The following is a 25,326-nucleotide window of genomic DNA, read 5'->3' on the forward strand; positions in this document are numbered from 1 at the left end:
GCACAGCTGGGCACCCCCAGGCCCCATCTCCCACCAGGTCCTGGTGGAAAAATGGCCCCAGGTAGCATCATATCTGCCTGGCCCTAATGGAAACTGTCACCCCTGGGGCGGGGACAAGCCACAAGCGGGGATGTGGGTCAGCTGGAGAAATCCCACTAACCAAACATGCCCCAGGATGTCTTGGGACGGGTAACCCCCCATCCTCTTTGCGCTTTCCCTAACCCCCTTTGAACCGCCCCCCCCCAGGTTTCTCCAGCGCTGCCCTCCCAGCTGCATCCCGCTTTGCTGTGGGGGGGGAGAGGTGGTGGACCCCCGGGCCTGCGGTGGGGACCCCCCTCTGCCCCACAGCCTGCGCTGCACCTGTGGCAAGATTCAGGTGCCGGATCATCCTGCGCTGGTGCAGCTGCACCCTGAGCTGGGCCGTGTCTGCGGCACGTGTCCGTGGGGCCATGGGCTACAGTGAGGAGCAGGGGGGCAGGCCGCTGCAGCGTGATCTTCAGGCAGAGCAGAACAGAGTGCGAGAGCCCGGATAGCTCAGTCGGTAGAGCATCAGACTTTTAATCTGAGGGTCCAGGGTTCAAGTCCCTGTTCGGGCGAAAGCTCTTTCTTTTTTTCATTCCAATGCTCGGTTGCGGATATATTTTTTATTTTTCTGTCAGCGTCACCCCGGGAGAGCAGCCGGGCCCCCGCGGCAGAAAAATCCGCTCCTGCTGCGGGTGTAAAAGGCTTTTAAGGGGGAAAAAAATAGCCTAACAGGCCGGAAAAAACCCTCAAAACGTCAACGCCCGAACAGGGACTTGAACCCTGGACCCTCAGATTAAAAGTCTGATGCTCTACCGACTGAGCTATCCGGGCTCTGCCTGCAGTGTTCCCGGCCGCCACTATCACCGTACGGGTGCATGGCGGAGGGGTGGGGGGCCTTGCGCTGGGCCGGTGTGTGTGTGTGCGCGCACCGGGCCGGGGGACGTGTGTGCCCACCGGGCCGGGGGGGGGTTGCACCGGGCCGGGTGTGCGTGTGTGCGGTCGCACCGGGCCGGGGGCACACGTGCTCCGTCCTACAGCTGGGTCCTCCACCGCGGGGGGCGGGCGCGCTGCCGCGCGGGGCTCCTAGGGTCCTCTCTAGGGGCAGCTTCCGGGGCGCTCTATGGCGCGGCCCCGCCGGGCCGGGCGCCCCGCGGAAACGGCCGCGCAGCCATGTTGCCTGCGAGGGGAAGTGGCGGCCCGGAGCCCCCGCTAAGATGGTGGAGAGGAGCCCTCGGGGGGCGTAGGGGTCCCGTCCCCCCACCCCCCCGACCCCGACCCCGGGGCGGCCTGGGGCCCATGGAGCAGCGATAGGGTGAGCCCGCCGCGCGAGGCCGGGGCTCGGGGGCGCAGCGCCCCGGTGCCGAGCAGGCCCGGGGGAGGGCGGCGGGGCCGGGCCGGGCTGCAGGCGGCCGGGGAGCCAAGAGCCAGGCGCGGGGGCCAATCCAAGGGGGTCGGGGGGCGGTTGGAGGGCGGCAGAAAGCGGCTCCCCCCGCGGCTGGGCCCGGCGGGGAGGGCCTGGGGGAGCGGGAGCCTCGCACCTGGCGTCTGGCGCCGCCGGGCCTGGGCGTTTGCACCGGGCGAGCAGGTGCTGCGCTTGAAATCATTTCTGGTTGAAAATCACTTTCATGAGAAAAACAAAACAAAAAAGTGTCAAGCCCAAGATCCAGACCTTCCCGTTGGAAGAAATCCGTGTTGCAGTAGCATCATCCCGCTGACCAGAGCAGTGCCGTGTTCGCGTAGCTGTGCTGGAAGCACTGCAAGGGCCCTGTCTTCGTGAAGTTCCACTCTGAGAGTGGTGCTACTGCCATTCAAAGCCACGCTTCCCACCTTTTTTAAGTATTATTCTAATTATATTTCCTGCTGGACGCTTTTAAGGACATCTTACTGTTGTTTGACAGCTTTTGCTTTCCAGTTAGCCGATGCTTATACCATCTGTTCCAGTAATAAAAGGAGATGCAACAAGTGTTTCTGCATTATTGCATCTTTTCCAGAGCGTGCTTTTTGCTTTCTGCTCTTTTCCACACCGAATGGTTATCTGCAGCATTGATAACTTTGGCAGCATTTAGAGTACAAGGTTCAGGGAAGTGTGGTATGACCTGACTGCAGCGGAGAAGTGGGACTCTTTGTCACCATGTGTCATCTTTCACACCTTGATTTTAACCTTAAATGCTGCCACAGGCTGTGCAGTTCAGTGGTTGGAAGTAGCTCTGCTGAGCGCCTGGTTAACAACAAGGAAGTTTTTTCAGGGAGGGAGGAATAACTCAAAAGATAAGATGTGTAATGTTTCACGGTTATTAAACAGATGGACTTTAAAAAGGTAATCCCTGCTTTCTAGGCTGATTGGTTCTGACACATCCTGTCTGCGCTAGTGCAGGATTTGGGGCTGTGTTGCTGACTGGGTTAAAAAGAGCTGAAATAAATATGCAGCTATCTTAAGATTTAGATTTCACAGAAGCAGTGTTCAGTAGGGGAAAACTACAAACTCGTGGAGAAGATAATAACAAGTGAGATTGAAAGGACCACTGAAATGTGAATGCAGTACTGTTAGAAGAACTTGGGCTTGTTTCTGCTCTGGTATCTGTTCATTTAAGGCTCTCCAGCAGCTCCAAGTTATTGTGTTGCCAGCGTAGCTGGCGCTGCTCCAAGCAGGGCAGTGTCGACTCTTTCTGCCAGGTAGGTCAGGTGCCAGGCACCGCCCTGCATTGCATCTATTGCTAGGAGGTGACACGGGAAACCTGCTGATCAAAAAGGGTTAAAATTCATATCCCAAGTGCCTGCTTCTTCAGAAGTGTGCTGTGGGCTTGACGGCGGCAAACGTGTAATGTGATGTTTGAGTGAATGCCTGTGTATTTAGCAACTTTCTTAGGAGTAGAGCAAAAGCACCTAGATGTTCAGCAATACCCAGGCTCGTAAGTGCAACATCATGCAGCCAGTCTTGCTGAAGATGTGATTGAAATAAGGGCTTTTGTTGTTTTTCACTGCTGCAGAAAATAGGTGATTAGTAGCTTCAGTTTGACTCATGAGTTCTAAAGAGCTTGGCTCAACACTGAAGAGAAAGATGTTCCTGCGAGAGGAACAGTCAGCACAGTCACTTCAGGGTATTACATAGCTCTTGCCTGGTAAAGAAGCTTGTTTTCCTGACCTAACTACTTCTTGCTGCATGGTTGAATGCATTAAAATAGTTACATTGATTTGACATTCCCTTAAGGAAGTTATCTGCTATGGGGAAGAGTGACCCCAGTAAAAGCCCAATTTCATCTGTTAAAATAGAGGTAAATGCAGACAAGGGTGTGCGTGGTGGCGTGGAAGTGCTGTCCTGTTCCAGACATTACCAGCAACAAATAACTGTCAACAGCAGCTGATTTAGGGAGATTTGCGGAGCAATTTGCCAGCCTGCCTTTTTTAATTGAAAAGATCAGGTTTGTTTTTTTCCTCCTACTAAACATAATAATAAAGTGTTGCATAACATTTGTATTTGTTAACTGCTAATGTTTATCACAGGTTGGCTAATTTTGGCGTGTTGTTGGCTGACCTTTGGGAAGCAGCACACAATTTGTGGCAGATGCATCATGTCAACAGCAAAACTCAGGTGAAGCTCAGAATGTTTTTTTTTTGTGTGTTAGAAGATTTGGATTTTACTCAAGAGCAGTTGCCTGAGAGGAGCTCTTCAGCTAAATATTAAAAATAGTAGCCCTGGCTTTTGTTGCCATAAGTAATGCATTAAAGGACTTTTCTGTAGTGAAATTGGGCTTTTTCACTGGGTACTCTTCCTAGCAGAGGATATTTTTCCTGATGGAATGCCAACTCGATGTCAAAGCAACATATTAGAGCACTTAACTGAGCACAGAACAACAAAAATGGAAGTCAAGCAGTCTATAAAGTGTGAAATCTGTTAAATCATGTAATTCACAGCTCAGTTTTCTCTCCTGCTGCCACTTCCCGGCTGGAAGCCCCTAAGTAACCAGCCAAGATTTACAAGGTCTCATGGAGTAAAAATGGTGACAAGGTGGCAGTGAAAGGGCAGCTTTGATGTTGCCTTGGCTGGCATTGTGCAGCTCTCAAAGGACGCGTACAAACTTGTTGGCAACAGAGGGATGTGATCGGCTGAAATGCGTGGCCCAGAGAAAGATGGCACAGGAGGAGCTAAGGGCTTAGTAAGGTGTGGTTTACAGGGAGGAGTAGTGGTGGGTCTGTCACAAGCATGGTGAGATTGGTGGGCAGAAAGACTTGTCACACTGATGGGGGCAAACCTGATTAGCTCTGACTCAATTGTGAGATTAGTGCTTGTTTAAATCCTCCCCGCCAGGGCTGCTGTCTACGTGATACCATACGTGAGACTGCAACTTCGCTTTCAGTAGAAATTTTGCTTTATTTGAAAGCATGAGAAAGAATGATAGTAACTGAAGACAAGACTTAAATGTCAGAACTTAACCCGCTGTTGAAGCGAGCCATTAGAGCCTGCAGATCCACCGAATAGTAATGTCTAGTCCGTACTCCCTGCTGTGTTTTTACTTTGCACGGAAGTTAGAAATTGTGTTCTTTCCTTAAAAGAAGGAGACTTTAAAACAAAACCTGAACTTGAATTAGAAATTCAGCCTCCACTTTTCAGACAGTGCTGTCAAGAAGAGTCCGTGCACCCTGTGCTTGCACTCTTCTGGGCCTGGTAAGATCTTGTCTCAAGCCTTTCCTTCTGCAGGCATCAAAAGCTGTGGTCTAGTGGGGTTTTGATTTCTTCAGAGGAGGAACTTTTACTCACAGAACAGGCAGACAGCTTGTTCCTGTAGTGTGCATGACCATATAAAGTGTTCAAGTGGAAAAAATGGTTGGTTCGTGACTCCTTTGTGATTCATGGTTTCCTCTGCATCATTACTCTGGTCCGGTGGCATTTGCTTATATGCATTGCTCCAGAGCTATAGGGGGAACAGGGTATGTTCACTGGTGCTTTTTGCTCAGTTGGCTGCAAGTTGGTTTAGACGCTTTAAGGGTTGTGAGGTAAAATATTTGGCATAAAAAAATATTTGGCATAAAGTAGGTGGGGAAATTAAAAGAGTTGCAGGGGGAAGTTAAACAGGGCTCGCTGAGCAAGAAGCTTCACAGTTCTCTAGGAATTTCCACCGTTTGTGTTTCTGGCCAGCCTGTGTACAGAGGGTGGTAACACAAGTGAGATTTTCTGTCTTGGCAGGACAGTGACTGGTGGCAGCCTCCATAAATCTTGCAGGTATCATGTTTTGGAGCTTGCATGCTTGGGAAGATAGCATTCAGTAATTCCAAGATTCATTTCTAATTAAAGTTAGTATTACTAATGGTCAGACTTACTAAAAATACAATTTATCAGTAAAGACTGGAGGCAAAGCACTGACTTGCTCACCTTTCTCTAATAAAACAAGTATTGAAATAGCTAAAGTGATCTCTAGTGTTGACTCTCCTAACCCAGGCGTAGCAGAGTGCCTTTCCAGGAATTCAGGGCGGGGAGGAAATCCACTGTTTTCTCCCATTTTGGCCGTTTTTCACACCGACTCAAGCTCTTATCAGAAGCTGATGTATTTAGTGACTCCCTCTCCTGACTAAATGAGCTGGAGGCAGGAGCGGTTTTTGAAAGAGCGACTCAGAGCCCAGAGCACCCGCAGGACTGGGAGCCCAGCCAGGCACGGCAGAGCTGCTGGGGAGGCATTGCTGAGCACCCTCCGGGGCCGCTGGAGTTGCTCTCCTGCACGGGGACCCGCAGGCTCTTGGCAGGAGCAAAGGGACTGCCTGGGAAACGGAGGCCCATCCTAGTGATACTCCTGATAGCAGAGAAGTTCAAGGCTGGTAAGTTTCTGCAGCTAGTACAAAGTACAGCTTAGCTTGTAAAGCGTGAGGGGTCCTGTGGGCAGTGTGTGCTGCAACGTGCTTGGCATTTTCAAGTAGAAACCTTAGTTAAAATTTAAGAGACTGATAACATGGACATGGTTCTAGCTTCCTAAATAGCTTCAAATACCAATTTATTTCAGTTAGTACCTAGGTCTGGTCACTATCAATGTTTTTTACCAAACTTGAACATTTGATATATCAAGCTTTCCTAAATAGTGAGATATGTTTGATCTTTCAGAATGATTTTATTCCTGGTAGTGCCTTTGTTCTTAGAGTATTACATTTCTCTGAAGTATCAGAACTCTCTAACTCGTTATAAGTCTTTTTAAGTTATAAGCCATTATAAGTCATTTTAATAGATGGGGCAGGGGAGGGGTAGGGGTTGTGGTCAGCAACTTGAATTGGTGCTAAAGCTCAGATTTTTGTCTTTACTGAGGTTTCTGCACTGTGTGCTAAAATAGATGTTCAACCTGTTTTGTCTACGTCTAAAATGTTTGGTTACATTCCTCAGGCATAAGGCTGGTTATTTTGGTAGTGTTTGCTTTTTAATGTAGCTAATCATACTGTTTTGCATTCTTTATAACTGCTGTAGTAATAACAAATTCAGTTACTGAATCTGGAAAATTCTGTGAAAGGCCATTTAGATACTGCTTTAAAGTTTTTTAGCTTCACATTTTTCAAGTTTAAATTAAACTACTGCATAGATTAAAAGTTGATGCTTCTTCCAGATTCCACACAGTTAAAACTTTACCCAGAGTTGCATCTAAGTAGGCAAATTCAAGAGCCAGTATTTTTAGGTCATCTCATGCTCTAGCCTTAAGTTTTCCAAAAATTGCAGTTGCAGGGATTGTCTAGGTATTGCCTGCAGAAGTGCAGCCAGATTCACGTTGAGATGGAGATTTTATTGTAACTAGGTCCAGGGACACAAAACAGTTTTACAGATAACATTTTTTCTGATCTTTAGTGCTGTGTGATCAAGCCTTTAAGTTTCTCCAGCAGGTTAAAGTTACTTTATTTCCCACCCACCCCCCCCACCCCCCGTGGCTCATTAATTTACACCATCCTTTCTCTTTAAATATAAAGAAGTTTTCAAACCTGTTCTGTGAGGTAGATTAAACTGGATTGTGCTGTGAACATGAGTCATTACAGATTGTTTTGCATATGAAGCTGTCCTCTTTGGGTAGATACTGAAACTGATAGTTCTCAACAAATTCAAATAGCTGCAGGACTTCCCCTTTTGTTCTTTTCCAGGAAGGATCGATTCACCTGCTAGCCCAGTAATGCTGTTAAAATTTAATTTATAGCCTGCATCTAGGTATTTGGGATGAAGGCTGCAGCAGCTTTAGCAGGTTTTCAGCTCTTGGAAAAAGCAGGTGGGGAACGTGTTAATCGTTGCCATCAGCGCCAGCTACTCTTTTTGGGCAGTCAGGGGGAGGTTGCTGCCTTGTGTAGATTTCCATTGTGGTTGATTGTGACTCAGCTTCTATTTCCCCAGCTCTGACTCGAGGATTTCACCCTGTTAAGAGTTTGCCAGTGACCTGATGGAGACTGGCAGTTCCCTTGAGCTGGCAGGTCCCCAAGTTCCTCACCATGCTGTACCACTCCGAGAGACTGGCAGAGTCAAAGCATCCTTCGGTGCCACAGCAGATCTGTCCCAGTTGGTCTCAAGTGGCTGTTTGTCAGGCAGCTGGGTGCAGCTTGGGTAGGACAGCAGATCAGTTTAGGCAGAGCAGGTGAGGAGCACAGTAACATCAGCGTGATACAGCAGTCATTTAAAATAGGCATGCAGGGCTAATTTTAAACCCCGATTTCCTGAGACTTCTAAGAAGTGAAAGTGGTTAAAGACCAGGTTTCTCAGCTTAACTGGTACATGAACCTTTTCATTTATAGGTTTGTGCTATAAACAGCTAATCACTGCCACAATGACATCTTCAAGCTCTCCCCAGCATCCAGCAGCTGAGAATGCCTGCAGAATCACACTTGGACAAGTTAACCAGGTAATTACCTCTCCTGCTTATCTTCACTGCTTTCTTCTCACTAAAGCAGTGATTTCTTGCATCAAATCAAAGCTCTCCAAGTACATTTAAGTAAGAAGAGTTTAGGCTAATGGAGTAGGGCTTTTATCCCAGAGTTATGTTAGCTTTCATTATTGGATCAATGATTTATGAACACTTTAAAGGGGGAGGAGGGGGAAAAGCAGTTAAAACTGGCCATGCAAGTAACTGTATAATGCATATTTTTGTGCTGGGCCTGTACTTGAAGTATTCCACATACAACATTCCTCCTAGTGCTGGACTCTGTGTCTTGGAGCTTTGTAACCCTGTATGCTGAACTTGGTTGAGTCAGTAATTCATCCCTATGCCTTTTTGTGGAGTCGGCTTAGGTAACATGCAGTACATCCGTTATCGACTATTCCTGGAGCATCCCTGGAAAAAAAGGTAGTTGTAGCTGCAAGCCAAGGCCAACATGTGTGTGTTTGAATATGGCTCGGTACCATGTTGACAGCCAGAGAGAGAAATTTGCAAACAACAGCAGTAGAAATACAGTATAAAAATCAGAAAAGCTTCTCCAAGACAGGCATCCAACCTTTCAGAGCCAATTCATTGTAAAAAGCATCTCCACAATATGAGAGGATGTGGCAGGAGTGGAAATAAGCTGATGCGAAGTTGAGAGCGCCTCCCATTCGAGGCTTAAATTAGAAGCTTTGAAATGTAGCCAAGTCCTGTGCAGAATTGATGTATGTGCTTATTTATTCAATTCACTTGGCATGAAAAAAAAAGTAAATAGGCTCTGATATTAGTAGCAAAATATTGATTGTCAACACTCAGTGTCCTAGGCAGTGTGGAATAAACACTTCCATTTTGGCTGCACTGTAGTAGCTAAGGGCCCATTTGAAAATGATCAAGCTAACTAGGTTTCTTCTTTAATCAGAAAGAGATGTATAAGTTGTTACTTCAAAAGCCATTTGAGAGTGGTCATTAGAGAAATGAATGAATGCAAACACATAGTTTCATCTTACTAAAAATCATGTGCTGATACAAGCACTTATTTGAGTTGTGCTGAGCTTTTCTTAGTGAAAAAGATGTTCTTGAGAAAGAGACTTGGGGCTGGACACAAGCTGTTCTGTTTGAGCTTGGAAATGCATTTAAGAAACAATAATGAGAAAATAGGCAGACCAGACACATTCACAGAGGAGACAAATTTTTTACAATTTTAGAAAACAGCAGAACAAATACCTTGCCAAGATAGTGCCTGATAGCTGAGTGACGAATTGCATTCATGATAAGCAACCAAAATCTGCTCTCCTTACTTTGGGCAGGAAAATGGTGCTGCAGCTCGGGCTGTCTCTTGAGGAGATGTTGCAGGGCTGCAAGCAGGCTCTGCACCGTGGGAAGGGAAGCAGGGATTGCAGTTGCATTTGTATAGGCAGAAAGGAGGGGTGAGTGTGAGACAGAGGTGAGTCCACCTAACATTGTGAAGGGCTTTACTAGCTAGCAGGAGTTACATGCCTCGAGAGGATAAGCCTTGTTAAAGTGTAGAGGAAACAGCAATGAACTTGGTGTGCTGAGGGCTGGACTTTCTGTCCTGTGACAGATTGAAGTTGCTGTATTAGCATCTGATAGACAAGGAGGACAGAGGGAGAGATTCAGTGTGGGAAGCATGCTTCGTGTGCAATATTGTACACAACTGTAGCATTCAGAGAACAGAGAGGGCTTTCAGACATGTGGTGGCACTCTCCTAGGAATTGTTAAAATTCTTGTGGAATAGATGAAATAGTAACGTAGGGGGGAAGTAGCTATTTAAAGCTCGCTGCTGTTTTATGTAGCGTTATCTGTCCTGCTACTCAAAGCTGCTTGGGTGTGTGCGTGAAACCTAAAGGTGGTGTGGAGTAGTTGCATTGTTCCCAGGGTACTTTATATTTTGTATACTAAATATTTGGTTGATGACTGAGATCCACAGAAAACACAGGTTCTGATCCTTGGTGTCAATTAACCACACCTTGTGTTTAATACAGTCTTATTATTATGTGCCTGTTCATGGATCCTAATAAATACTTAGGTCTGTACAGAGCAGACTGGATTTATCCAGTGTGCTAATTAAGAACGTTCTGGCATGCTGCTTTTGGAGGGGCAGTCTGAATGCACCATCATCGCTGCTGAAGATGTGACTCAGTACATTTGGTTAGTCACTGCCTAGGGCTCCATACCGAGGGTCTGAGTTTCCAGTCTTCCCTCACAGGGTGAATGACATCAAAGTTAATGGGACAGTGTAAGTGATTAAAGTCTTTAGAGCTGGCTGCCCAAATTCCTCGGCTTTTTTTGTCTTGCGCTTGAGTCAGAATGATTGTGCTGATTTTCAGTCCTTCTAACTTCTTTTTAAGCATTTGTCCAGGCAGATTACTTGTAAAAAAAGAATACCAGCCTTCAGCAGGTTAGCCTGAGGCCAGCAGTGTTTCCCCACTACCTCCAACTCATCCCGTGGTTGTCAGCTCTCTGCTTGGCGTGTGAGTCTTATACACAGGTTGACTTGGGCAACTTGGGTTTGCTCTCTGTGATATGCAGGCTCACGTGCCAGGGTGACCGGCTTTCTCTCAGCAGGGCACTGCTTCGTGTCGTTCAGACAAACTCTGTGCTTTGTATTTTAGGTGCGACCCAAACTGCCACTTCTGAAGATTCTGCAGGCTGCAGGCGCCCAAGGTGAAACCTTCACATTGAAGGAGGTGGGCTCAGCTCCTAGGCACCGAAACCGTGCCTGTCCTGATGGCTCTTTGTGGGGAAGGGACGGGACTGGCTATTAATTTTTCCATACTTTTAAGCCCTGCCTGCAAAATAAGGATACCTGATCCATAGGGCTATTGTGATTTGATCGATCGTAACTGGTTTTGAGAGCCCCCGGAGGAAATGGAATAGGAGCGTGAAATTTTAAAGAATATTATTTATCCTGGAAAATCAGAAGCCTCCGTAAGAGAAAGGAGAGACAGGATAGCCACGTTCCTGAGAGAGTGTAGGAGATTCTGTTCAATTGTCTTGCTCTCTGCTCAGTGCCTGAAAGCCTTAAAAATTGGATTCCAGTTGGTATTTTTCGTTTAACTTTTCTTTGAAATGGCTTGTCAGCTAAACCTAAGAGACCCTGTGAATTCATTTATTTTAAGATTAAAATGCAATATGTGTACGAGATTAAAAAAATGACACTGTGATTTACAAGAGTGTCCTGTCTGCAAAGAATTAAATGCAGTGGTTTTTCATTATGAACGTGTCAAATATTCCTGCAGAGCCCCGTGACTTATTTTAAACACTTATGCATTTAAATAACTTATTTAGCTTCTAAAAATTTTTGCAAAAAACAAATTGAATGGTTTAAATGGGGAGAGCTGAGTATTAAATGCAGGTTACATGTATAGATTAACATTTTAACTCAGTTAAGTCAGTTTTTTCTGCAGAGAACGGAGTACTGTTGGCAACTTTTTGGTGACTCTTGTCATTCAGGAGGGTCACTTTAGTGGGTAATGGGGGTTGGGACCTGCCTGTATTGTGCTTAATGTGCTTTGCTTTCTCCCCTTGTGTTCTGGATTCCTCACTGGAGCTGGCAGTGTTCCCTAGCTCTCAAAAGATGTTTCCTCTCCATCCTTTGTGATACTAATGCAGTTGCCATTGCATCTTGCAGTCTGTGTCCCGAGGGACAGCACTGTAAACGTGGTCATCCTTTAGCCAAAGCCATTTCCTTCTCTTCTTTAACCTGAGTTGAACAGCTGCCAATCTCCCATCTCCTCCTCTCGCTGAGCAACACTGCCCACGTGAAAGTGTTATCACCCATGTCACGTTTCATATTAACGTGTGGTAGCAGAGGGACTGCTATTTGTCCATCTTCGACTCGATTTTCCTTGTCTGGGATTAATACTTCCAAACCTTACAGCAATACGGTAAAGCACAGCTCTCACTTGGTTGGGAGACACCAAAAAATAGCAGATGTGCATAAAAAAGCAGGGTTTTTATGTTGAAAAAAAAAAAAAAAAGTAAAAAAATAGATTTGACTCACGCTGTAAAGAGTAGCAGGAGGCAAGTATCATAAACTAAATTTCCAAAGTCTTTGGTCGTTTGGTTTTGCCTGCATAACTGGCTGATGGTATGTTATGTATCTGCAGGTTATGCATTACCTAGGACAGTATATAATGGTGAGGCAGCTCTACGACAAAAGACAGCAACACATGGTCTATTGTGGAGGAGATCAGCTGGGAGAACTGCTGGGACTGGAGAGCTTCTCTGTAAAAGATCCAAGGTATGAAAAATTCACCTTTAACGTACGTTGTATTATAGGGGTTGCCAGGACAGGCAGCTCTTGGTGTCACTGTGTCTAGTCACTGTCACGTAAACCTCCATGAATACCAACCAAGTGGCTCAGTGGCTTATTGGTAATGTGTTCAACAAGTTTAAGTTGAGCTCCTTTGTTCTGAAGAGCCAGTTCTGAATGGTTAAATAAAACATAGCCACCCCACAAAAATCGGAGCGAACAATCGCTAACAAACTAGGCGGAGTGCTAGTGCTGGCAGGCAGTGAGCTGCTTGAGGTGACATCTTTTCCCCATTTCATTTCTGCATCTTCACAGGCCCTTGGTCTCACACCTAAGTGAAAATCTACATCCTTCAGTAAAGTTTTAACCTAGACTTCTCTGTAGCAAGCATTTAGGAGTGGCAAAAAAACCTCTCTGCAGTTTCCAGTGTCTTTCTGGATAATAAAACAGAATTTCTGTCCCTGGTTTATAAAAGGCAATGCGGCTTGGCTTTGTGAGGGTGACTCAACTATCATTTTCTTTCCCACAGCCCAGTCTATGACATGTTGAAACGGAACCTGACTTCTGCTGCAATGACAGGTAGGTTTGTCACAGTATGGGCAAGTATATTGAATATAGTGTTGATGTAACTTGGGTAAGTAATGATATTCGGAAAAGAGGAATGTTTCTGAAGCTGGAACAAACTGCTAATGAAGGCTTTGACTAGACAATCTCTTTGAGTATGTGTCTTTTCTGTGTGTCCACCATCAGTAGCTGTGGTATGAAATCAGTTAGCTGTTTGAGTAACGTGGCTGCCTCTAACCAGTGGCCAAACCTTGGAGCAGCAGGCACACTCTCTCTGGAAGCACGATGACAGAGCTAAATACTGTGGATGTACAACTGAACATGGCTGAAGTGTCCCATCCAAGTCATTATTGGTGTCTCGGTCTTTTCTCAGTTTCATAGCATGCTGCGACTTCTGGCTCTCACCTTGTTTTATACTTTCATAATCTTGAGACTGAATGTAAGAGTGCTGGGGGAGCCCAGCCTAGTTCTGCAAACCAAAGAGGTCTGGACTTTAATTGAACGCTTGAACCTTTAAAGGTCACTGTTGCTTTCCTGGCTTATAAGGGAAATCAGATCTTAGCTACATCAAAAGTCCTTCAGTCATAAATTAAAATTTATTCTCTAAATTAATCTCAGATGATGGCTTCCTTGCAGCCAGTTCCCATTGTACGGCTGGTAATCTTAATATGAAGAAAAGCTTTTAATGAAACTACAAGTATACAAATCATGAGGGAGCTGCACCGGGAGAGTTTTGGAGTCTTGTGCCGTACTTCTTGGGGTCTCTAAGCAGAGAATATGGACTTTGTTCTTCGTAAGGGCTTAGTCTATTTTTGCACAGGTACGTAAAAGCCTGTGCAAATTTAGAAACTGAGAAAACGTGGCCCTAAACTGCTTAGTCCTCTGCTTTGAGCCGTGTATTGGTGCCTCTGAGGTCCCCCTCCTTTCTCTATTGGTATAGAAGAATCTTCCTAAGTGGACTCTCGTCTAAACACGTTACCTACAGAATAACTGTGTGAGTGCCGTTCCCCTCGCTGGTGATGCCCTGGCCTCTTCCCTGTAGGCGATGTATGTGGAGAGCAAAGGATCCCAGTGAAACAGCTCTCTCCTCTGCTGCCCTGTCCCCTTTCTGCTTGGTGTGTGCGCGTGGCTGGGTGTGCGTGTACGGTCCAGTCATGGTGTAACTATTTTTAAACCTGCCAAAGGAAATACTGTTCCTTTAGGGAGATGATCACTGAGTTATACCACCGTGCCTGCTTGTGTATGTGTGTGACTAAAACGAAACAAGCTTGGCAGACCAGACCTTTGACAAATGCACAGGAAGGGTGACTCGAGGTATTGTTTTTCCTTCATGGCAACGTAGGAATAACTGGAAGTGCCGCAGGGCTTAGAGAGGTCTTCATGTTTCGAGTTTTGTAATAGCTGCTTGTATTCGTTAGCCAAATCAGTGCTTATCAACACATCTTTTTGCAGATTGTCTCGGCCACTTCTTTTAAGTACACTTGTGGAAAGGTGACTGCAGTGCATGTTGATAATAAAGGTTAAGCTCGTACATAATGCTCTTCGTGAGGTGGTGTCCTTGGCTAGCTTTCGCTCTTAAGTGCGACTCAAATGAGGTGCATTTAGGAATACCTGACTTTAAGGGCATTTTGTATATTATACGTTGGCTTCAAAAAAGGAAGCCTTCCAAGAAGTGGAGTGTCTTTTGACACAGTGTTTAAGGCTAGTTTGCATTATTTATAAAGTGTTAGAAGCGTAAGGCTTCACTTTTTCTAATGTGCCTGCACAGCCAAAGCAATTAGGGATGAGCCAATTGACTTTGTTTTCCTTCAGGATGAGATAACCAGTGACTGCAGAAGCTGTAGGGTGATGGAAGGGGAAGAAAGGAAAGCTGAAATAATGCATGGAGGGCAAAGAATACGGGACAGAGCCATGTTATTTTGTGGTCCCTTGTTTTGGTCCATTTTATGGACCACTTTGTGGTCCACCTTTCTGCCTATAGCAGCAGTTTTCAGCGTCTTCATCCATGATTCATGGTGTGAATCAGACTGTTCGTGTCTGCCTGGCACCAAGCAGGGAATTTCTCTGCTAAATTGAAAGGGGAGCAAGCAGGAGCCATCCTTGCATCTTTTTTTCTCTAGCAAGTAATTCTGTGTGAAGGGTAGACTTCCTAAGTGCAGCTCCCCTATTATGTAGAAAGATATCTGTTAATATGATTGTTCTTGCTATTTAGGTTGGCCTTTTAATTAACTCTGGGGGCCAGTGTAATCGTCTGGATTAAATTGTGTTACGGATCTGCACAGTTACCCAGGAAGGAGCTTGCTGTGCATGGAATTTTCCCTTCTTTAGTCTAGTCAATGTTCTTCATGCCCGCAACCTTTAAGAAAGGCATTTTTCCTGTCTCAGCCTAGGCTGAAAGGGATGGTGTCCACAGGTATTTATAAAAATCTTACTCTTCTCCGTTCGCCTTCTTCAGCACGGATCTGATCCAGCCTTCAGGTGAGAGTCCCCACACTCTGCTATTGCTCTGGGTTTCTGTCTCCGTGCAGACCTCTTGTGTAAAGGACCTAGAGCTTGCGATGGCAGGACAGCCTGTAGGAAAAAAGAATAGTTTTTCGCATTAGGAAGATGGTTCTTACATGCTGTGGGGTTTTATCAAGCTTCATCTCCAAGGAGACATAGACTCTGTATTCCATAGGCTCATGCCTCCATACGTACCTAGCAAAGTCTAGGGAATACTGGAGTAATGCCTCTCTAGGAAATGGCTAGTTCTCGAAGGAAGAAAGGGCACCGTTTCTGTTGAAGGGCTACTTAGAGGTCTGCCAAGCCTGGCTCGTTGGTTGCTTGCTGAAGTCCCTCTGTGTTGTGAGAATGGTTATTACCAGGGAAGGTTTTTTCTTTTGTTTTACCTGCCATCTAGATGCTGCACAGAATCTCGCAAAGGAACAGAGCGTCGATAAGCCAAGCCAAGACCAGCTGAAGGTAAACCCACTGCCTGGTGGTTTCTTTTGTTGTACAGAGTGCCCCTTCTCTGTACCTGTGCATGGTGGACTGCCAGAACTTTGTGCTGCTTGGCTGCCAGGTCCTCACCTTCCTGAAAAGTTCTTGGAGTCCACAGGGCAGGGACAGAGTGACCCTTCTCTGTTCTCTTCATAACAGAGTACCAGTCTCTGAGCGCGTTTCTCTGGGGTGTAGCACTTCTAGTCCTCAGTTCCTCCAGCGTGCTCTGTACTTTCCTGTCTTTCCTCCCTCTTTCCCATCCCCTCTCTGAGTAGGAATTGCCAAATAATTAAGCTTTCTAAAACGTGTGAACAAGTTTTGTGTTTAGTAGGATTGTTTTCAGAAGCTTTCAGGCAGAATCTGAAACCTAGGAAAAATCTTTGCACATTCAAACTTGTTTCCAGGTGTATTTTGGGGTTAAGGTAGTCTGATCTGGGAGGTGTCTGTTCACGCTGGGGGCCAGAGAGTCACAAAGCTCACAGTATTACTGCATTAAAGATGGCAACTTTTGGACTTTTGCCAATCTTAAGATTTTTCCTAGGTGGCAAGTATATTGTTTGTGCGGATTACAGATGCGTTAGCCTTCTGAAAGGGTTAATAGCGTGTAGGTTTTGTTCAGAAACTTATTTCTCTTCCGAACTTCTTGGTCTTGTACTGCAGCTGGTGACTCGGAATGGAAGTGCTACATCCCCTTGTCCCTATAAGCTCTGGTGGACTAACATGTGTTTTTTCCTTCCTTCATGCAGTTTAGCCGGCAAGAAGGTTCTGACACTGGCGTCATGGAGGGTGAAAGCAATGCTTCTGCTTTGTCTACCTCGGAGCAAAAATGTGAGAATTGTGAAGGTGAGTGCCAGCTCTTCTGCAGTAACTCGATGTGTACAAGCTCTTCTGCTCCTTCTCCAGTGTGACATGTTGAGCTCTGCATCAACAAAGTGTTGGAGAAGGTTGTTGGGAGACTAATAAAAACCTGTTGTGGAATATAATCTTTAGAAATCATGAGGTTATGCTAAAGATTGAGAGACCTGCAAATGTTCACCAAAGGTGTTTTATGATAGACGTGTTTTCTAGCTTGGATATTTGGTCTCATAAATAAACCAACACTTTGAATAAAATGGCAGGTTAAGCCCCAAAAGCACATCTATCACTAAACAATGCCATGAAAAATCTTACAGACCTTGCTGAAGGGTATTTTAAATGCTGAAATTATACTTGTATCTATTTATCTTCCCAAGGGACTCTCTCCTCTGATTACACAGAACACAGCCTGAGCCGTCTGCAGTCATTACCTGCAAACCAATTAGGGAACTGAATAACAATGGATTTTTTTTTTCTATCCAGCTTAAGTGTAATACAGCTCCTTCATATTTAGACATTTCCTTTGTTTTAATGTCTGGGGATTTCTTGCTTGTTCACTCATGGATTTCTGATGTTACGGAAACAATTTTCCTGTTTTTCTACTTTCTATTCTCATGTTATTTTCATATCAAGGAACCTGTTTGTAAAATCAAATCTTCTTTGCAAGTGTGGGTATTTCCAGATCAAATGAGATTGGTAGATGTTGTCCTGGCTGCATGTACAAAAAGAGGTAGGAACAGTCCTTGTCTGTGCCTTTGAAACTCGTGGCACTGGAGAGAGAGATATTCAAGGTTATCTTCAAATTCAGACTGCTGAGTTGAGGACCATAGACTAAACTGCATGGGCTAAAAAAGAGGCTGAAGCATGGGGTGATGGAGGATGGATTCTTACCTTCCTGCTTCCTACTTTGAGCCTGGTTTGGGTATTCGGGAGCTCCCTTCCCTGGAAATTTGAACTAAACTCAAACCAGTTCTTTCTGCATCTTAAGTCACTCAAGAAATCCGCTCTGCATTGACTTGGTTAGAGCTCTGAAAGAAGTGTTTGCATTTCTGTATTGAGTCTTAAAAGTAAGGTAAAGCTAAAGAGAACCAGGACTGTTACATGGACGCTGGGAACACTGGCATGCTTCTCTGACCTCTGGTGATGGCTGTGCAGTGACTGTTTTGCCAGGTTCACTTGGGTAGATCCACAGGTACAGATGTGCGGCGGATCTGACGTCCCAGTACACTCATACAAACCCCAAAGCTCTTAGCAGTAACTGGCTGTAAGAAGGAGCAAGAAAGAATTCTAAAATCGGACGGGGCCAATTTTTTCTCTGCTAGTCTCTGAAATAATATAGGTGTGGCATGACTTAGATTCTACTTGGCTCTTACAGACAAAGACTTAATAGAAAACCTCTCTAAAAGCAAGAAGCCTAAGCTGGACCTAGTGTTTGAGGAATGGGATGTAGCTGGTCTTCCATGGTGGTTTTTAGGCAACCTCAGAAGCAATTACAAGTCCAGAAGTAATGGATCAACAGATATTCAGACTAACCAGGTGTGTAGACATTTTAAATAGGTGCACTGTATTCTCTTCCTCTCCTCTTTTGGGTTCCAAGTAAATAAAATATTCTTGTTCTTTCTTTCCCCTTCCCACTCCAGGATTTTCAGCCTCTCCCTTGTGTGTTGCTGTCCCACCCTTTCACATCAGGTGGTTGGTTACCTGTCGTGTTCTTAAATAAACTAGGCGCTCTCTGAAGGCTGTGCTCAGCTGCTCAGCCGTTGGAGGTCCTTTTGCACTCCAGAGCATTCGTTGTATTTCAGGAGTTGCCCCTCTTCTGGGTTGAAAGTTGCAATGCGGTGTGGATGGCTGTAGCGTGGCGGCCAGCTGCTGTACGGCCGGCTAGCAAGGGGAGTGAGCGTAGCGCTGCTTGAAAAAGGGGTGTCTTTGTGAGAGCGGTCAGCTGCCCCTTTCTCTCCCAGGGGTGACTGGAGGAGCTGCCCAGGGCTGAGAAGGCTGTTAGTGAGGCAAAGGGGAGAGGCATTCGCTGTGGTGATGGCTGAGGTGCTGGTACTCCTGCTGCTGCTAACCTGAGCTCTAAGTAGTCTCTCCTGGTTCTTTTCCAACAGGACATAGACACTGCCGTTGTTTCAGATACTACTGATGACTTGTGGTTTCTCAACGAATGCCCGTCGGAGCCCAGCAGTGCTGCAGTCAAGGTGGAAACAGTTGACTGCGAGGAAGTGAAAGAAGGTGACAAAAAGGTACCTCTTCAAACAGCCACAGTGCACGTGTCCCGCAGGTTGGCCTTGCTTAATTGATCTCGTGATGCTGTGCTGATTTTGGAGGAGCTAGATGTGTAACCATTCAGAGTTTAAACTGTGTTTAGGAAAGGCTGTCGCTGTTCTGTACGATAGCTTTCCTGTGTAGTTGGTCTGCTTGGTTTTGGCTTAAAAGCGTGTGTTTTCAAGGCACAAAATTAATTTAACATTAATTAAATCTCTAGCAGCAACTTTACTGTGCTTCTAGCTAATATCTACAAGGCTAAGAAATGAAAAGACTTGAAGAGGAAGATCTCAGTCTACATGATACGCTTGCCTGAGTCTGCTGGCTGAGGTGGCAGTGAGATTGGTTACGGGTAATTGATCAAATGTGTGTTAAAGGGATTGAGTTCATGATTTCTTCCATGGAAATTAGTAGGACCACTCAGGTGTGTATGTGTTTGTATTTGTATGATTCTTGTGTGGATCAGAGAGAGGTATGCGTTGACCACAGGCAAATACAACTGTAAACAAGCCCAGCAACAGTTATCAATATTCTGGAATAGAATAGTACATGAAGTGGCTTTTCATTCACTGATGGGAATGACTTAAATTATCATGGTGACTATATAGTCATTTTAGTTTTGGTGTACAATGCCAGACACATCGTAAACAGAGATTATTGCGCCTCTCTAACGACATTTCCATTCTTTCCAGGTGACTGAGGATGCATGTTTGCATGACTTGGAAGATTCTCAGTGCTTAAGCGATGACACAGATACAGAAGCTGCTTCTGAGGTAGGCGTCCTTTAGGTCAGCGTTCCTTGCTTGGAGTGTGCTTCATCCTAGATGTAGTTGGAAGAACTTGTCCAACCACTACTACTGGTTGTGGTAGGAGAAGCTAATTCTTGTATGGGTTTCAAAGGCCAAAAGAAGCAAAAAATTAGGCCTTTGAAAAGCTTTTTTGTAACCTATGTGAAGGAGCGTAGAGAAAGTGGCTTGACCTGCACTGGTTTGTTTTGGATAGGGCTCTGTTAAATTCTAAACTGGATGGACACGAGACCTGGCACCCAGTCCAAAACCACCAAGTGTCTCTCTCAGCCACAGAGCAACCCTGGAACTTACGTGATTTGGCCACTTTTTGTGGCGGTGTGAGAGAATTTATACACGGTCTAGCTAGGTGGTTTTGTTTTGCCTAAGAGATTAGGCTCCTCGTTTCTACATTGTTGGTCCCTTTTGTGCCAGGGTAATGTAGTGTCAGCATGGGCAGCCACTGGCTTTTTGCTCATGATTTCACTTGTCCCTTCACACACCCAGGAAGTGAATGAAGATTAAACCCTCAGTTTCCAGCATGGTCAGTCTAATGCTGTATGGGGTTAGTATTAACGGTATCCATGGGTGTTTTAATAAGGTCAGTTCTGTATTGTCCCCTGAAAGGGAATCTGGGATATAGTCCTTGGCACAGATTTGGAAATCTGAAGCAGGCCCTTTGTAATCACTGAAACGAGGTATTCATACTTCTAAAAAACCCTTTCTAGTGGAAATTTCTGTGTTGGGATCAGGGTTCCACGGGGTCCTGGGTGCCCAGGCTAGTTCTGATGCTGTCACTTGTTTTGTGGCAGTCTCTGGGATGAGAAGAGAATCCACTTCTCGCCTCACCCCATTTTTCTAAGATACTTACGTGGCCTTTTGTCAGTAGGAGAGCCTGCATACCTGCCGGTGTAATGTCTTTGCCCTTGCAGTGCCTTTCTAAGGACAGAACACAGCTTTTTTCCCTGTTTAAATGAAAAAAACAAGGTGGAAAGAGAGAATAATCCGTAATTACTGGGTTGTCGCCCCTCCCCACTACCTCATTCCTCTTCTGAATTCCCTCATGATGGATATTGAGGGACATCAAATTTGTGTTCTTTGATCTGTCGTTTTTTACTCCCAGTCCTGCAGGCTGCCTTTTGAGGTTTTGTTGTAAGTCAGCAAAAGTGTATCGTGATACTCTTTGCATAATTTTCTAGACTGTGCTTGCTTGACAAATTAGGACATCCCTGGCATTGGACAGCTGAATCATAGCTCTGAACTTGGGCAGTTCTTGCCCTTGCTATGTGGGGTAATTAAGTAAGCCGCTCTTAGTTGTGCAGATTCAACAGATGCTAAGTGATTAGCGAGTGGGGGAAATATATTCCTGACTGATTCCAGGAGCTCTACCCTTGAATTTAGAGTGAGATACTGAAAATGCAATAAACTGCACAGCTTGAGAACGTTGTATTCTTCCAGAGTGCTGAAGACTGGGAAGAGGGGAGAACAGATTTTAATGCTTAAGAGATCTGCATCTGTAGATGCACAGGGGTAGTCAAATTCTCTTTAGGCTTTCTGTGGTGCTGGTAATCAAACCAGCAATCGTGCGTTTGCAGGCTTAAACTTTGTAATAAATGTCCTTTTTTGATGAAGCTTCTTTGCTGCTTTTCCTATGTAGAGGAAATGAGCCGTATGCAAGAATACGCTAACTTGCTGCTGTTTTTGTCTGCCTCGATCATTCCTCAGGACTGCTGGCAATGCACCAAATGCAAGAAATTTAACTCTCCGGGCAAACGGTACTGTTACCGCTGCTGGGCCTTACGGAAAGACTGGTACTCAGATTGTCCCAAACCAACTTACTCTCTTTCTCTGTCCAACATTGATGCTATGCAAAACAAAAATGATGATGAAGGGATAGATGTCCCGGACTGCCGAAGGACTATTTCTGCTCCAGTTGGCCAACCCAAAGACTTGTACATGGTAGAAAACAAATCACGTGTAGATCCCTGCAGCTCTATTGAGTCTTTGGATTTGGCACGAAAATGTGAAAGCAAGGAGTCTCTGTTGCACTGCACTGAGCATAAAAAAGAGGAAGAAATACAGTCTTTAGAGAGTATTAAAAAAATACTGAATCCTTGCTTCTTATGCCATCACAGACCACGAGATGGGAATATTGTCCATGGAAGGACTGCTCACCTTGTGGCCTGTTTCAAGTGTGCAAAGATGCTGAAGAAAAAGAGATCGCCTTGCCCAGTGTGCGGGAAAGAGATCGAGATGGTGATCAGGATCTTTATGGGGTAGTTGTGCCAGTTCAGGCCTTCACCATAAGATAGCACACAGGTTTTCTTGCACTCACACAAACCCTACCGTCAGAGCTCTGCCAGTGAATACCAAAGAGAATTAAGATTCAAATCTGACCAAGAACACTGAGGAATCCTCTGCATTAAATGAAGCAGCACCCACTTTTTGATGTCCGTTTAAATTAAAGCCCGTAGGGAGCAGGGAGTGACCGACGTGGTGTCAATGCCTCAGCTTTGAAATTGGCTAAATCTTTGAATTTCAGCTCAGTCGTGTCACTAGGATTCTCTGTTCTAACAACTGGTCCTTGAAGAAAACAAGTTTTGGAAAGGATTATAACTTTGGCTGTTGGAGTGTTGTTCTCCTGTAAGTCAAACCCTGTGCAATGCCTTCTAAGGATGGAAAGTGCGGGGGAGTCTGCATCTGGGATACATACATATATATATATTTAGGGGTAGGAAAGAGGGTGGGGGGGAAGGGTAGACCAAGGTGTTTGCGATTTAGATAAGCCATTTCTCCAAGGATCAGTTCTCCTGAGGGCAGTGAGAAATAAATAACTTGGTTTCTGATTTTTTTTTTTTTGTTGTTCGTTTAATGTGCGTTTGTTAGACAAGGTGAAGGTCCTTTTGTTCCCAGACTTGAAATAAGTCCTCTGAAACTTTTCATCTGTAGCTATCTCAGGTCACATATCAGACAGCAAAGGAATAGGGTGTTTTAGTTTGTTTTGTTATTGGATCTTCTAATTTCTGTTGATTCTTTTTTTCATTTTAAGTACAGTTCTGTGTCATCTTGCGTAGCTTTGTTGAAGCCTGTCCAGTGTTAGCTCAGAATCTGCTCTGCCCGCTGGATTAAATCGTAATGGCTCTGCATATGTGGGGATATCCTCACAGCTCTGTGCTTACAGCACCATTTCAACTTCTGCCTGCCTCATCTCATCAGGCCAGCCTAGACAGAAGGTGCTGACTCTAGGGTGCAAAGTGGCTTTAAAGACAGGATTGAGGGGGAAAAAAAATAGTTTCTGTAAAGCACCAATTGCAGCTGGTTAGTCTATGGGCTGTGCTTGGTGTGATTTTTTTAAAAATTTTCTCCACCGATTTTCTTTCCCTGCGATTTTAACGCTTCAGAGCTGTTTGGAGCATTTATGCTGTCCTTCAGAGCTCTGCACGGCTGCTCTACTGGCTCTTAAAACCCAGCTGGAACTTAATAGTTTAAAAACATCTTAACACTTTTCTGAGGTCATATCCTAGAGTGTGCTCAGGTCTTCCGCAGCCTTCCCGTTCTCCAGGGCTGTGGAAGCCCCGCAGCATGCAGAGTAGCAATAGTGCCTTCACCAGCTCTACGGGCATTTGAATTCAGCGCAGCGTGTAGAATAAACCCTGTTCTGTCATCCTCTCTTACCATTCCCTCTCTAATCTAGGAAGTATACCTGAAGACAGAAAAAGAGAAGGTCGTGCTCGTACCTTGGTGCTTCTCTAAGCTGTTGTCCCCTTCTTGTCCACACTCCTTGTCCTGGTCCAGCCCTAGCAGGCCAGGCATGCAGTGGAAGGCGCTAGAACCTGCCCAGCAAACTGCGATATCAAAATTGTTTCTCTGCAAAGATGTCAGAGTAGGTGTTACATGCCATTGCTGCCTGTCGTCGCCAAAGGCCAGATCCAATGTACGTTTTGTATAGTATTGTGATTATTTCTACCTTGGCTATAATTTAGACTATTGTTGTTGGCTGTTATTTACAGTTGTGTTTTAAAAAGCGGAGGGTAACCGTGTGGCGTTTTGGTGCACTGTAAGTCCATGGGAATCGGTCCACATGGAAAAGCTGACTTACTGCTCCCTTAATTAAAGGGCTGTTAAGTTGCTGGTGATGCACTTTAATAATGCTAAGATCAGCGGTGTTACCTCCTGGAATCGTCGAGGGGAGTTCCTGCCAGGTCGTTTTTTTCCCTTTTCAGGTAGTTTCTCTCCTTTTAAGGGTTTTGGGCTCAGCAGGGTGTGTTGTGGCACTTTGTGGCACTTCTGAATACTGTGAATTCCCCCTTGCCCCGATTGCTCCTAAGAATTAAATGTTTTGCTAAAAGCAGTTTTATTGAATTGTTCAGATCTGGCCGCACTGAAAAAAAAAGCATGTAATTTGTGTTGGGGGTGAAAAATCGAGAAGTCAGGAGAGTTTTAAGTTGCAGTAATGCGGTTGAATATCCCTACCAAAATCCTACTGAGATCTGTGTGCAGCTTCCATTACTAAATGAAACTTGTTGTCAGTGCAGCAGTTTGTGATAACAAGCAGATCTGCAGGATAACTTTCAGTGTAATGATCTTTGCATCTGTGACTTCTTGCTCAGTGTAACCACGGTGTTTACAACGTGCAGTTATCAAGTTCTTAATTCTTTTTAACTGAAATAGTTAGTGGACGTAAGATACTACAATGTTACACTTGATTTTCCTTCCTATAGAAGAATAAGCTATTGCAGTGCGAGCTCGTTGTGTGCAGCTTTAACTGCCCAGGTTGTGGTTGGGGCTTGGAGGGGGGTGGGTGGGGGTGGGAGTTTTAGTACAGGAGAAGGGGAGAAGGATGTTTTATTGCTTTAAGTCTAAATAAGTAGCATTTTACCAAGAGCTGCTCTTCTGAGGCTTCTTGGGAAGAGTGGACTTGAGGTATGGGTTGAAGAACTAGCTCAAAGCACTCGGCTATGATACTTTGCAGCGCGGATGAGATCCTGGCCAGGCAGGGGTATTCCTTTCCTTTTCTACAGACATGGCAGTTAATGTGGAGTCCTAGTTCAGAAACTCGTTTTTTTAGAGGAGCTGAGCATTTACCCGACGTAGGTGTGAACTCAGGTCCTCTGAATCCATCATTGGTGTGTCGTGGTGGGTGACAGTGGGCGACAGTTCTCTCTTACAGTGGTTTTACTATGAAGTGCAATATGAGAGAAGAGTTCCTTCGTGATCTTTAGCAGTCATTGCTGCATGTCTGTTAGAAGTGTTGAGTGCAAGTGTCTCTTGATGCCCAGACTGAAAAGGTTTATGTTTCACTGCTTTTGTTTTTTTTTAAAATGACATTTTTTTAACGACGTTGGTTGCTGTTCCTCGGGAACCTGCTGAAGTCTTACTGGCACAAGTGTATCTATAGGTCAGGTTTCATTTACTAGATCCCTCTGCTTTTCAGCCAGAGGAGTTATGCCCAGAAACAGCAGATTTCTTAGTCTGGTGGGTATTTAAATACAGTATGGGAGCCGTGGGGCTCGCAGCTGTATAGTGCTGTTCAGCACATTATAGTGCTCTGCAGCGTGAAACCACGTGAACTCTCCGTATTGGCAGCCAGAGGTACACGCGTTGCATTTACTCCAGAAAGTCTTTCCAGTTCAAGTGCCTCTTCTCCGTTACTCTCAGTGACTTGTTTACTGACATGCCCAGCACATCAGCCTTTTCTTCAGCGCTCTCCAAAAAC

The 25,326-nt window shown here is 45.2% G+C and overlaps 1 protein-coding gene and 2 non-coding genes across 4 annotated transcripts; 2 read left to right on the top strand and 1 right to left on the bottom strand.

The window, feature by feature from the left end:
• The first annotated feature begins 523 nt into the window (after positions 1-523).
• Positions 524-596, top strand: TRNAK-UUU (transfer RNA lysine (anticodon UUU)). Its single transcript has one exon. It is a non-coding gene; the product is annotated as a tRNA-Lys (tRNA).
• Positions 597-782: 186 nt separating this feature from the next.
• TRNAK-UUU (transfer RNA lysine (anticodon UUU)) lies at positions 783-855 on the bottom strand. The gene has a single exon. It is a non-coding gene; the product is annotated as a tRNA-Lys (tRNA).
• A 308-nt stretch (positions 856-1,163) lies between these two features.
• Positions 1,164-24,924, top strand: MDM4 (MDM4 regulator of p53). 2 transcript variants are annotated; one of them, XM_056361284.1, is made up of 12 exons: positions 1,164-1,336; positions 5,459-5,832; positions 7,765-7,871; positions 10,520-10,594; positions 12,017-12,150; positions 12,692-12,741; positions 15,626-15,687; positions 16,452-16,548; positions 17,936-18,096; positions 18,669-18,803; positions 19,518-19,598; positions 21,336-24,924. In XM_056361284.1, the coding sequence occupies exons 3-12, from the start codon at positions 7,797-7,799 to the stop codon at positions 21,888-21,890; spliced, it is 1,425 nt and encodes a 474-aa protein (XP_056217259.1). In that variant the 5' UTR covers positions 1,164-1,336; positions 5,459-5,832; positions 7,765-7,796; the 3' UTR covers positions 21,891-24,924. The 2 variants fall into 2 exon arrangements, with proteins under 2 accessions (XP_056217259.1, XP_056217258.1); XM_056361283.1 differs by lacking the exon at positions 5,459-5,832.
• Positions 24,925-25,326: the final 402 nt, after the last annotated feature.

The sequence above is a fragment of the Falco biarmicus genome, chromosome 16 (genome assembly GCF_023638135.1).
Source record: "Falco biarmicus isolate bFalBia1 chromosome 16, bFalBia1.pri, whole genome shotgun sequence".
Taxonomy (NCBI): Eukaryota; Metazoa; Chordata; class Aves; order Falconiformes; family Falconidae; genus Falco; species Falco biarmicus.

Bases quoted from the DNA above. Each gene is read 5' to 3' on its own strand.
- MDM4 (XM_056361284.1), top strand. From the start codon at position 7,797: ATGACATCTTCAAGCTCTCCCCAGCATCCAGCAGCTGAGAATGCCTGC. The intron at 12,742-15,625 runs GTAGGTTTGTCA...CCTGCCATCTAG, and splicing joins GACTTCTGCTGCAATGACAG to ATGCTGCACAGAATCTCGCA. The intron at 16,549-17,935 runs GTGAGTGCCAGC...TGGCTCTTACAG, and splicing joins AAAATGTGAGAATTGTGAAG to ACAAAGACTTAATAGAAAAC.